Genomic DNA, 13,717 nt, shown 5'->3' on the forward strand with positions numbered 1-13,717 from the left:
ATCCACCAGCATAGAAATGGTTCTGTATAAGTTAATATAAAAGGAATAGTAATAATAAGAACCATCCTATATAATGTTATTAGCCTGCCATGATAAATTACCTGGAGTTTGATTTAAAAGCCATTCTCTGTAAGTAGTGGGTGATTACGGCTGATTATAGGAATAAAATAATGGCAGTAGAAATAAAATACATGAATGATGTTTCTATAATCAGAATACCCTCCTGAACTTCTTGACATGATGGTCTCCAGCTTTTCCTGAATCAATTTTTATGACCTTGCTGAAACACCTTCTATTAGCAAAACAAGTCTGTGTTACACCCCTTATTCAGGCATCGCCCCAAATTAACTCTGATTACCTGCCTATTTAATTGGATCTATTCAGTTCCTTTCAAAGCCATACCAACTACAATGAGTATACCTCAAAGTCAGCTTCTTATTGTCTTCCTTCAGCTTTTAAAGCCAATCAAATGCCTGAGTCTTCCTTCGGTATTTCCAATCCCCTTTCTTTCATGTCATCAAAGATAAATTCATACAGCAGCACTGACAACATCACAGTTTAGAGAGTTGAGCCCAATATCTTATAAATAGTACACTCACTTTAATCCATCTTCTTCTGCCCATCACTCTAATGACAAACCTGTACAACGTCAAGGATGCCCTGTCCTCAACTTCTAGTTTAAAAGCAAGAGACCCGACGTACATTCACCAAACAAGCCCAGGATGACAAGAAGTATAATTTCTGATCGGCAAACTGTCAGATGGGAAACATTTCTCTTTGGGAAGACTTGATACTGTTGATTTGGCATTTTTATTTGATTAATGTTCAGTACCACTTCCGCAAAAACCAAGCCATTTGTTTTGACTCCTTTAATAGAAAAATTTGTTGTTAAAAGGCCAGGTCTGGGTAAATTTAGAAGACAGCTTCAAAGACAGCTTCAAATCTATGTCTGCTTTCAGCGTGGGCCTAAAGCTCCCATATAAGGTCAAGATTTCAACCCCAAATCCTTGCTTTTTTGTATTTTCCCTTCATTTCCTCTGCAGTATTCATATCCTATGTTGACAAAGAATTCTCTGAGTCGTTGATTCACTTTATGTTCAGTGCAGTGTGAGGAGGAGGAGGAGGAGAAGAAGATTTACAGTATGTCTCTGGGAGAAGGTTTGGAACTCATTACAAACCAACCCAAGGCTTGGTTGGTTGGTTGAAGTTAGGAAAGAGGTAGGAGACCCTGTGCCACGTGTAATGATATCGGTCTCAGCAGAAGCATGGCATTCTCTTATCATTGAGAGGGAACTGTCCATATGGGCTAACTGGTGTGTTGGCCATTGATCACAAGAAACTGGCAAGGTTTGCTGCAACTCAGTGCTAACACTTCCACTGGGGTGGTGGGGAGTAGAGGAGGGGAAACTTCCTCACATTTCTCAATTTGCTATTTCTTGTGTTAAATGCTTCCTTCATGGGAAGAATTCCTGAGACAGTCTCCTGATAAATTGTTTACATTTTGCTTTCCTAAAATATGTAGGGATGTTTAATTATTTACCCAGACCAATATTGATCTGTGGATCTTTTTTTCCTGCTTCTAAAGAGAGGTATGGCAGATGTAGTGAGGGGGGTGCATTTTGAGGTGGGGTATGTATATGTCTTAGAAAGAGAGAGAGACATTTCCCAGACATTATTCTCAGAGCAGGCTGTAACCCTTCCCTTGACTTTAAAAGAAACAGAAACAATTTCAGATGTAACAAATCAGCAAACACATGAAGTCACTGATCTTTATGTCATGGCTAGGATTTCCTGGGAGCATTTCATAACCGTTCAACTCAATAGGCCTTTCTCTCCCTTTAGAGTGAGCTCCAACTCTCAGCAGATTATCAGCCTGATCCTTGCTATGATCACGAAACACCACTCTACCAATGAATCTAGATTACAAGGTCAGTGCCAATGTTTTGAGTATCCCCTGACACTTATGTCTTAAGCCAGCTTCCCCAAGAACCCCCCAAACTCAAGTTACCCAAAGCGGTTTCTGTGTATCAAAGTCATAGAGAAAGAGATCCTGAAAAATAACTCCAGTGTCATTGGTATTCATTTTGTTCCTTATAGAAAGGGGTTTAACAAAGCATTTACATCACTTTTGGGATCCTCCATCCACTGAGACATAAGGAAAATGAAAAGGGTGCTTTGTCCCACTCACATGGTACTGTGCGGAGGTAAAGGTTGTCCCGTATGATTTGCTGAAGCTCGTGATCCACCGATCCTTTCTGGAACCGTAAATTGAGGTAGTGACGGAGATCCTTATCAACAATTCCTCCTGGAAGAGAAATATTGTACATTCTAAATGAAGGACATCCTCTGACCAGAAAAAAATATTGTTTCCCTATTCCTTTGAATCCACCCATTAGACTAAACAGTACCTTATGAAATGTAGCTTTGAAACTCTCTTCCCATAACAAATCCCTGCTAGGTGGGAAGCTCCTTGAAAGAAGGGATTTTTTTTTTTTTAATTTATGATGCTTAGTAAAACACTTAGTATTTGCCAGGCACTGTACTGAGCACTGGGACAGATACAAGCTAATCAGGTTGGACACAGTCGATGTCCTACATGGGGCTCAGAGTCTTAAACCCCATTTTACAGATGAGGTAACTGAGGCACAGAGAAGTTCAGTTAGTCATATTTATTGCATGCTTACTGCATACAGAGCACTGTATGAAATGCTTGGGAGAGTACAATGTAACAATAAGACACATTTTCTGCCCACAATGAGCTTACACTCCAGGGGGAACTTAGGTGACTTGCCCAAGGTCACACAGCAGGCAAGTGATGGAGCCAGGATGAGATCTCAGGTCCTCTGACTTCCAGGCTCTTGCTCCTTTCCCTAGGTCATGTTGCTTTCCGGGGTCTGTAGCCATTTAGATTGTAACTTTTACCCTACTATATTCCTCCATGTGCTTAGTACATAGTTCTGAACAGAGCAAGTGCTCAATGAATCAATAATATTTATTGAGCAGTTACTATGTACAGAGCACTATACTATACACTTGGGAGAGTACAACAGAATTAACACTGACTGATTGATTATAAATAAGCCCTCTGGACCAAAGATTCCTTCCTGTAGTCTGGAAAAGAAATTGTCTCTCACTTTTTTTTTATATATTCTGAAATATCCATACAGTGCTCTGCATTCAGTGTGTGATCTAAAAATAAGATCGATTAATTGATTATTGGAGAAGGGCCATCCAAGAGCCCTCTGCTCAAGCACAGAAGAGGGCTTCATTTTCTCTCATTCCGCCTGCAACCCTACACCAGCCAACACCAATCTGCAGGGATGTATGTAGTCCAACAGATGCAAAGAAGGAGTGTGGCCTATTGGACAGAGCATGGGCCTGGCAGTCAGAAAGGCCTGTGTTCTAATCCCAACTTCCCCACTTGTCTCTGCTGGATGACTTTGGTCAAGTCACTTAACTTCTCGGTGCCTCAGTTACCTCATCTCTAAAATGGGGCTTAAGACTGTGAGCCCATGTAAGATATGGACTGTGTCCAACCTGATTACCTTATATCTACCTCAGCGCTTAGAACAGTGCCTAGCACATAGTAAGCTCTTAAATACCATACAAAAAAGAATGGAAACCAGATTGCAAACTCGGTTCACTTATTCACAAAAACTTGTAAGAATAAATGTCCAAGATACAGAAGTGATAATACGTTATTGTGGATGGATGTTCTAATAGAGATATTAAACATGTATCTTGAGACTTTTACCAGAGATACTAAACATATATTTTGAGATTCGTTTATCACTCAGCTTATGGAAATTGTTATCTGGATACTAGTATTTTCAAATATGGAAATTTTTCACTTCTTCAAAATTACTGCTCTGGCAAAAAAAAAAACAAAAAACACAAAATATATGAAGTGAGTTAGCAGTCCTGTTCCACCACTCACCACCTTGGTGACCTTGTCTAAGTCATTTGTTTCCCTACTTGTAAAATGGGATGAAGTATACTCAGCAACCCCTCTGCAACACACACACGCACACATACACACACACACACGGGCATTTCACCAATTTCCTACCAGTATTATTTACTTTTCAACAACAGAAATTCTGAAATAGCAGGAGGATCACATATGAATTATTATCCATGGCATTTACTTGACACCTACTGGTTTAGGGGAAAAAATAAACAAAGAATGGAAGCATTTTTTTTAAACCAAAATGAATTGTAGAATTCTGGCCAAGTGAATTGTGGGTGACACATTCATTAATATTACTATATTAAAATCTATTTTATGTATTCATATTGAAATTAATCATTGCCCTCCCTGTAATGACTGTTATTCATGGATATATGCATAAGCAGGGACTATGAAGAGACATTAACTTATTTCTCAAGGAATCAATAGCTTATGAAGGAAGCTAAAGAGGAACTCTTTTAGCCACAAACCTGTCAGTATGAAAGGGGTTTCCGTGTATCTTCGTTATAAAAATAAAAGATTCATTTCATTTTGCATCTTCTCTGCAAAGGCCACCCTTCAATAATAATTCTATCTGCTGCCAAATCCACTGTCAACATTCTGTCTCTCCACCCAGAATTACTCTTACACAAAGTTGTACAGATATTCCCCTGGCATAATTAAACCGCCCACATGAGAAGATAATGGAAAACAAATGAGAGAAGGTAAAACATTACTCTCTATAGGTGCGTAAATATTATATCCATAATTCTTGTACTTCATAATTCTTCAAATTCAAAGGAATTTTCCTAGTCTAAAATAAGGCAAATGAGTGCATTCCTTCAGCTCCAAGTGAGTGTACTAAAAACACAAGTGTCATCTTTGAAACTATCATCCAATACCCATGACAGTTTCTCTTACTGGAAAGTAACTATTCTAATCTTCTTAGTTCATTACGCTAAAATCACTGCCCTGCAGGCTTCTACTCTGAAATCTTTAGCCATTAGATTGTAATCTCTTCAAGGCCAGGGGCCATGGCTTTTATTTCTATTGTATTTTTCCAAGTGTCTAGTACAGTATTCTTTATATTGTAATTGCTCAAAAAGTCTTGTTAGTGATGAGCATTTAGACGACTGCATCGTTAAACTCCAACAAGCATTCCTTTATTAGTTTAGGGTTTTTTTTTGGTAGCAAATGACCAGTGTTTGATGATCCATGGAATCAGGCTTGTTGCATTACTTCAGTTGATCTTTCTTATATGTGGAAAACCAGAAAATTCTGCAAAATTTTTCTCTTCTTTGGGGTTTTCCTGATTTGCTGTGGCATGTTATGGATGGTGTAGTGGATAGAGCAACGGCCTGGGAGTCAGAAGGTCATGGGATCCAATTCGGGCTCTGCTACCTGTCTGCTGTGTGATCTTGGGCAAGTCACATCACTTCTCTGTGCCTCAGTTACTTCATCTGTAAAGTGGGGATCAAAATTGTGAGCCCCACTTGGGGCAGGGGATGTGTCCAACCCAATTTGCTTGTATCCACCCCATGGTTTTGTACAGTGCCTGGCACATAGTAAGTGATTAACAAATACCATAATTATTATTATTATACTATCTGTTATCTTCCTTTTCAGAAGTTGCTATTCTGTTTCCCACTGTTGTATTTCAAACTGGGCCACCAAGCTACCTCCCCAGGAACTGGCACCGGCTCTTCTCCATGCCATCGAAGAGCATTCGTTCTACCCTACCTTCCACCCTCCTGCGGGGGCAAGACAAAAGCAACCACACCATGAAGATGCCACAAAACCCCAGGAAGACTGGGAGGCTGCTATAGCAGTTGCTGTGGCTACAGATGGGCCTTATACTCTGAGCCACTTGAACCCTGAAATTCTGCTCCTCTCTACCCATTAGTGATTTCTGTTTTTATTTTGACAATTTAATGATAATGGTAATGATAATGGTATTTGTTAAGCGCTTACTATGTGCCAGGCACTGTTCTAAGTGCTGGGGTAGATATAAGGTAATCAGGTTGTCCCACATGGGGCTCACAGTCTTAATCCCCATTTTACAGATGAGGTAACTGAGGCACAGAGAAGTGAAGTGACTTGCCCACAGTCACACAGCTGACAAGTGGCAGAGCCAGCATTTGAACCCATGACCTCTGACTCCCAAGCCCGGGTTCTTTCCACTGAGCCATGCTGCTTCTCAGATAGGCCGCCTAGAAAAAAGGCCAAGGGGCCTGGAAAGCGGTGGCCGTAGCCAGATAGGGTGATGAGGCTCGGACGCCGGGCCTCCTTTGTGACACGAATTATCAGGGAATTCCGGTGTGTCAAGGCCGTGGAGGTAATCCGGTGCCCCCAGCCCATGGCCATGCCGGTCTCCGTGCCAGTGCCCGTGACACCGGTTCCTCCCGGGCCCCAGAAGTGGCTCCACTCCCTAGAGGATGATGGGCCGCCGATGAAGAAAGAGAAGAGCAGCGACGTGGAGAGACTTGCCCCCGGTGAGGTGAGGGCATCGGGAGCAGTGGCCCACGGCAGTGGCGGCTCCCTCGTCAGCACCATTCAGAGCCATGCTGCCCTGCACCGACTCGGCTGACCCTTCGATCTATCTTGCCAGAACAGGCTGGGGCAAGAAGGAGAGTCTGCCCTAGGGTTTGGGGATGAGGATACCCACTGATCCCCACAGTGGACCGGAGGGGAGAGACCGCGCTAGCTGGCCCGACACCACCATCGGCCCGCCGGCACGGTCACCATGGCATCCTCCCCTGGCACCACCACGGGCCCGCTGGCATCGTCACTCTGCCCTCCTCCGCTACGCCTTCTCTGGGCAGCTGGCATCACCACTGTACCACCCTCCTGACACCTCTTCTGCCCAGGCAACATCGTCATTGTGCCACTCTTTTGACACCACTTCCAGGCCCACCAGCACTTTCATTGGACCACCTCCCTGACAGCTCCTCTGGCCACCAACACCATTGTGTCAATCATCTCGACACTGCCTCTGGGCCACGGGACCATTATTTTGCCACCCTCCCTGCCACCGCTCTGTGTCACCGGCACTGTCACCATGCCAGCCGTACTGATGCCTCCTCTGGGCTGCTTGCACAGTCACCTTGACACCCTCCCCGACATCTCTGGGCCACTAGCACCATCATGCCACCCTCTCTGAAGCCTCCTTTGGGCAGCTGTCATCATCGTGCCATGCTTCTTGACCATCTCTGGGTCACCGGCACTGTCACTGTGCCACCAACCCGATACCACCACTGGTCTGCCGGCATTGACATCATGTCACCTTCCCCGACACCTCTTCTGGTGAGCCAGCACTGTCACTAATCCACCCTCCCTGACAACACCTCGGGGCCACCGGCACTGTTATCGTGCTACCCTCGCCGACACCTATGGGCGGCCAACATCGTCATCATGCCTCCTTTCTCAACACCACCTCTGAGCCACCGGCACTGTCACTATGCCACTCTCTGGTTCACTGGCACTGCCACCGTGCCACCCTACCTGATACCACCTCTAGGTCACTGTCACTGTGCAACCCTCCCTATACACCACCAAGGCACTGGCATCATCGTGCCATCTTCCCTGACACCTGTGGCACTATCCCCATGCCACCCTCCCCAACACCTCTGGGCAGCCAGCTGAGTCACTGTGCCACCCTCCCCGACACCTTGGGGCCACTGGCACTGACATCATGCCATGCTCTTTAACATCTCCTCTGGGTAGCCGGCATTGTCACTGTGCCATCCTTCTGGACATCACCTTCCAGCCACTGGCATCGTCAATGTTTCACATTCCCTGACCGCAGCCACTGGCATCATCCTTGTGGCACCTTCCTCGACACCACCTCTGGGTCACTCGCACTGTCACTGTGCCACCTACCTGACACTGCCGCTGGCATCATTATGCTACCTTCCCTGACACCTCTTACGGGCAGCCAACACTGTCAACAAGCCAGCCTCCCTGACAACTCCTTGGGGCCACGCACACAGTCACTGTGCTACCCTCCCTGACACTCCTCTGTGCAGTTGGAATCCTAATTGTGCCACCCTTCTCGTCACCACCTCTGGGCCACTGGCACTGTCACTGTGCCACCCTCCTCTGGGCCGGAAGGTACTGTGACTGTGCCACCCTCCTTCATACTTCCTCTGGGCAGCCGGCACCACCATCGCGCCACCCTTCTCGATATCACCTCTGGGCTGCCTGCACCATTGTGTCACTCTTCTCGTCACCACCTCTGGGCTATTGGCACTGTCACCGTGCCACCCTCTCTGATCACCTCTGGGTCACCGGGCCACCGTCCTCTGACACCACCACAGGGCCATTGGTACCGTCATCTTACAACCCTTCCCAACACCTCCTCAGAGCAGCTGGCCCTGTCATGGTGCCACTTTCCTCAATGCCTCCTCCAGGCTGCTGGCTTGGTGTCCGTGCCACCCTCCCTGACACTCCTCCGGGCTTCCCTAAGAGTCAGGAACTAGCCACCTCGATGCCTCGGCTAGTCATCAGTGATGCCACCTGCCATGACACCTCAGCCGGGTCACCGCCACCCCCACATCACTCCTAGGCCACCGACGCCACTGGCCTCACCACCTCCGCTGGGCCAATGCACCAGCCGACTCGATGCCTCCTGCTGGGCCACCATCATTGCTTGACCCGACACCTCCGTGGGGCCATCAACACCTGCTGCCCCAGTGCCTCCACTGGGCCACCGGACCAGCCACCCTAACTCCTCCTGCTGGGTCACTACCACCTCCTGCCCTGACACCTCTGGGCCACCGCACCTGCCCTCCCGACACCTCAGGTGGGCCATGCCACCATTACCACCTACCCTAACACCTCAGGCAGGCCACCACACCAGCCGCTGGACAACTCTGCTGGACCACCGCTGCCACCTGCCCTGACACCGATGGGCCACCGTCGTCTTCCTCCCTTGACAACTCCAGCCGGCCACCACCCCTGCCACCCTGACACCTCCGCCGGGCCACCCGTCAACCCCCCAACACCGTCATTGTCATTAGGTTTGACTGGTTCAGGCAGGCCCAGTGAGTTTCACAGATGTATCAACTGCCCGGCAAACCACAGTTCATCCTTCACTTCTTCTCATCTCACCATCTTCTTTTGAATGCCCAGTTTTAGTCATGGATACCCATTACAGTGAAAAACTTAAAACCTCCAAGCCAATGCTAAATCTCATTTCCCTGATTATCAAAATGGACATATTTTGTTGGAATAAAATTTGCCTCATTGTTTATAAATTTTCCTGGTGAATTTAATGAACAAAGGATATACCTTCGCACTGTTTTAATAAAACATTGGGTCTGACGGTATTTTTTCCTTTAAAGGAAAAGTTAAAATTTATCTTTATTATCCCCGGTTAACTTTGAGTACCTTTTTCCAGACAGAGTTTAAACTTTTAAAAAGCTAAGAATTAGAAACCCAAATTTGTGATTCTGTTTCAAATATATCCCCATTTTCAAGAGCATTTTCTGTGGACTAAAGAGTAGCTCAGAACTAGAACTCCACCCTTATTTCTAAACTGGACCAAAGATTCAGCTATTGAGTTTCTTGGTCTGTCCAAAGATTTCTGTATTAGATGCTCTTCTCTTATATTTATGTAACTCATGAAATCAGATAAAAATGCTGAAATTTCCTCAATACTTTATTTTCTAAAAACATCCATCTTGACATAAAAAAGGACATGGTGACCTGCCTCAAGGTCTAGCTTCTGAAGGGAATTGAAATCTGTTTTGTGATCATGGGGGCTCAAAAAAGACAAAATAAACAACAAGCTACCCAATTCACAGAAGTCAGATTAATATCCCTTACCAAATGAATTTAAGACTTCTAGGACATGTCCATTAGGGAGATCAAAAGTGGAAAAAAAAGTGAGAGAGCTTGATTCTATTTATTGCCATTGTTCTTGTCTGTCTGTCTCCCCCGATTAGACTGCAAGCCCGTCAAAGGGCAGGACTGTCTCTGTTGTTACCGATTTGTACATTCCAAGGACTTACTAAGGTGCTCTGCACATAGTAAGTGCTCAATAAATACTATAGAATGAATGAATATAACTCAATTTCTCTTTTTTTTCTTCTGTTAAGATCTTTTTTCAAATGTCTAGGTTCCATAATGACCAGAAATTGTCACTTCTTTTTCAGTACATTAAAAGATGTGGGGGAGGAGAAATATTATTTTACTGATTTATTTTTATTCAAATGGTATTTGTTAAGCTCTTACAATCACTGTCAATCACTGTTCTAAGCACTTATTAAGAACCAGTCTTTAAGGATTTACTTTAATTTCCAGCCCCGTGGGTATGACGGATTTTTTTTTCATCTTTCACCTCAGCAAGAGATCATGACAAAAAAAGGAATCATTTCATGTGGAAGTCAGCAATCTTGAATCTTCCTGAACTTAGTATCAACAAGCTCTGATTAGCCCAGAGAGGTCTCTGAGGTCACAGAGGTCACAAACCTCTTTTCTTCATATGAAGCACTCAAATAAATGGCTTTGAACTGGTCAGGGGATTTGAAATCTTTTGTACTTCTAATGTAAATGTTAATTGCATTCATTCATTTCTTTAACAAAAACCAGCATCAGTTAAAAAAAAATATATTGCTTTTTTTTCCTACTGTTTGGTCAAATTTGCAGAATGAATAAATTTAAAGAACAACTGCAGACTATTACAGACTTCCCATCCAACACCATGAAAGACCAGCCCCCAAACCCAGCAGGAGTGGAAGGAACACAGAAGTTGTGGTCTTCACAGCCAAAGTTGTCATACCACTGTGAGATTCTTAAATTCAATGACCTGAGCAGCCTCCCTTCTCTTGGCCGAAACTAAATAACCCCCTTCCACCTCCTCCAGTTCTGCCAGAGTGGAAGCTAAGTTAAGAACTGCTTGAATGCTGAGGATGTTTTCCCACCGGTAATGAAAGCAATCAATCAATGGTATTTATTGAACACTTACTGAATACATACCACTGTATTAAGCACTTAGGAGAATGCAAACACAACAGATTTGGTAGACTATAACTGGCAACAGAGAAGTGCCTGAAGACTTTTCCCTCCAACTACTGTTCACCTGAGAAGCAGCATGGGCTGGTGGATAGAGCATAGGCCTGGGAGTCAGAAGGACCCGGGTTCTAATCTCAGCTCCACCACCTGTCTGCTGTGGGACCTTGGGCAAGTCACTTCTCTGTGACTCAGTTACCTGACCTGTCAAATGGGGATTAAGACTGTGAACCCCATGTGGGACAGGGACCATGTCCAACTGACTTGCTTGATTTGATTTGCTTATAGTGGGCAGGGATTGTCTCTGTTGCTGAAGTGTACTTCACAAGTGCTTAGCACAGTGCTCCGCACACAGTAAGTGCTCAATAAATATGATTGAATGAATAAATTTTATTTAAATTTTATTTATTTGAAAGCAAGCATTTGAAAAATGCCACTATCTTTCTGGCTAGCTACCGTCCAGCTCACCATGGCAGGAATACCCGAAAGTGCTGCTCAGAGTAAGTGCTCAACAGATAATATCAACAATTGATTGAAATAAATGCAAATGGCACCAGGAGAAAGGAAATTTAAAGATATATAGACCTTGTTTGGACCACTGGAGAAGAGAGATCTGTATTCAGATCACCTTAGCATTTTTTGAATTGTTGGCTTTCAACAAGCAAAGGGTCAGATCAGGTTTGGCCATTCTTTCAAAAAAAAAAAAGGTATTTGTTAAGCACTTGCTATGTGTCAAGCACTGTTCTAAGTGCTGGGGTAGATACAAGTTAACGAGGCTGGACAGTGTCTATGTCCTACATGTGACTCCCAATCTACATAGGAGGGAGAAGAGGCATTACTCCTCATTTTACAGATGAGGTATGAGAGGCACAGAGTAGTTGAGTGACTTGCCCAAGGTCACACAATAGGCCAATAGCAAATCCAGGATTAGAAGCTAGGTCCCCTGTCGTCCAGCCCCTTGTTATTGCCACTAGGCACATTGCTTCTCTACTCTCTGGTCACTTCCATAATAAAGTGAGACCAATACTCAAACCTGGGTGATTCTTCAAAACCAGCCTTGAACCTAGCTTATGCCAAGGGTGGCATTCCATGGCTAATAATAATAACTGTGGTATTTTTTAAACTCTTGCTATGTGTCAGGCACTGTACTAAGCTCTGAGGTGGATACAAGCAAATGAGGTTGGACACAAATCATCCTGCTGGTTGGGGACAGATTGGCAGAGTGAGGGGAGAAAGCCTAGTGCCCCAAAACAAATGCTGCTGTATTAACAAATGGCATCCACTCTGCTCTTCCATTCTGCTTTACTGTCAGGACCCACCATCCACCAGCAAGAGTTGGGGCTCTAACATTGTCTCTTAATAAATAATTATGGTATTTGTTAAGTGGAGGATTGGGGATTAGAACCCAGGTCCTCTGACCTCTAAGCCTGTGCTCTTTCCCCTAGGCCATGCTACTTCTCCCAAACCTCACTAGAGTTCACTTTAACTAATATAGATCAAAGCTTTCACACTACTGAATCATCAAAAGAAATTGGATCATGTCTCCTATTTTTAGGGTGTGAAATTATTGTTGATGCTCCAAAACAATATTTGCTTAAGACATATTCCCTGTCATTTAATAGTTTCTATTTATATCAGGCTGCAAGAGACTGCGTACAGCCCCAAAATGGTACAGAACCTGTGGTACCCTCACGAATAATTCACAGCACTCTACTGCTTCATTTTTAAATGACATAAGAATTATGAAGGGAGACCAGTCTTGTTTATTTGAGATGGAATCATGATTAAAATGCAACCTAGGAAAGTGGGAGTCCAAGTAAATACATCCCCAAGAGCATACTGATTGTAGTTCTGAATTTAGACATTCATTTGGACAAACCATTGGCTGTTTTCTATCGGGTTACATTCAGCACTCTGAAAACACTTCCTTTTGGAATTTCAGATCATTAGTCATTCCATAGAGCCTTACAGATGTCTCCTAAAACAGCAAAATGGAGCAAGATTAGAGTTGTTATATCCTACCATTCAACATGGGCTGTTTCTGGTATGGGCCTGGGAGTCAGAAGGATCTGGGTTCTAATTCCACCTTTGCCACTTGTCTATGTAACCTTGGGCAAGTCACTTAGCTTCTGTGCCTCAGTCACCTTAATCTGTAAAGTAGGATTAAGACTGAGCCCCATGTGGGACATGGACTGTGTCAAACCTGACTGTCTTGCATCTACCCCAGAGCTTATATACCAGGCACGGTAATAATAAGTGTTTAAGAAATGCCATAAAACAAAAGACAGACATGAAAGGTATTATTTATCCAGTTCCTTTCAAGAAATGATACTTTTACTAAAACTGGCTTAATTTGAATGATTAAGAGATTGAGTTGTTAAGAATCACCATGAAGGAAATTAAAGTTGACTAGTAAAAGTACATGTATGCATATTTGTAGCTTCATAATTTGAAATTCAATTTCATATTTTTATGACTACATTGAATCTTTAAAATTTCAAGAGATGCCATTTTTTGTCTCAGTTCCTCTCATAAACAGCCACAGACATTGCAGTGATGTAAGACCCAACATGCAATTTCCTAACTAATTCTAGACCTAAAAGATGCTGCTCTTCACTCATGATGGAAGAACTATTTATAGAAATAAAAGAGCATAAAATGACTAAAGACTACAAATTAAAGGACACTATACAATACTGTTCGAGTTTCAATAGACAGTGCATTGCTCATATCTCAAGGACTACATAATAATTATCT

General features: G+C 43.9%; 1 protein-coding gene across 8 annotated transcripts in view; it reads right to left on the reverse strand.

The window, feature by feature from the left end:
- MAGI2 (membrane associated guanylate kinase, WW and PDZ domain containing 2) overlaps positions 1-13,717 on the reverse strand; it is a 902,790-nt gene that overhangs the window by 639,197 nt on the left and 249,876 nt on the right. For 7 of the 8 annotated variants that reach the window (XM_029077508.1, XM_029077506.1, XM_029077507.1 and 4 more), the window contains exon 2: positions 2,189-2,305. In XM_029077508.1, the coding sequence (XP_028933341.1) occupies positions 2,189-2,305 (117 nt within the window). Of the gene's footprint in view, positions 1-2,188; positions 2,306-13,717 lie in introns of those variants that run through there. The other variant, XM_029077511.2, reaches the window with a different exon arrangement.

This window comes from Ornithorhynchus anatinus, chromosome 13 (assembly GCF_004115215.2).
Source record: "Ornithorhynchus anatinus isolate Pmale09 chromosome 13, mOrnAna1.pri.v4, whole genome shotgun sequence".
Classification (NCBI taxonomy): domain Eukaryota; kingdom Metazoa; phylum Chordata; class Mammalia; order Monotremata; family Ornithorhynchidae; genus Ornithorhynchus; species Ornithorhynchus anatinus.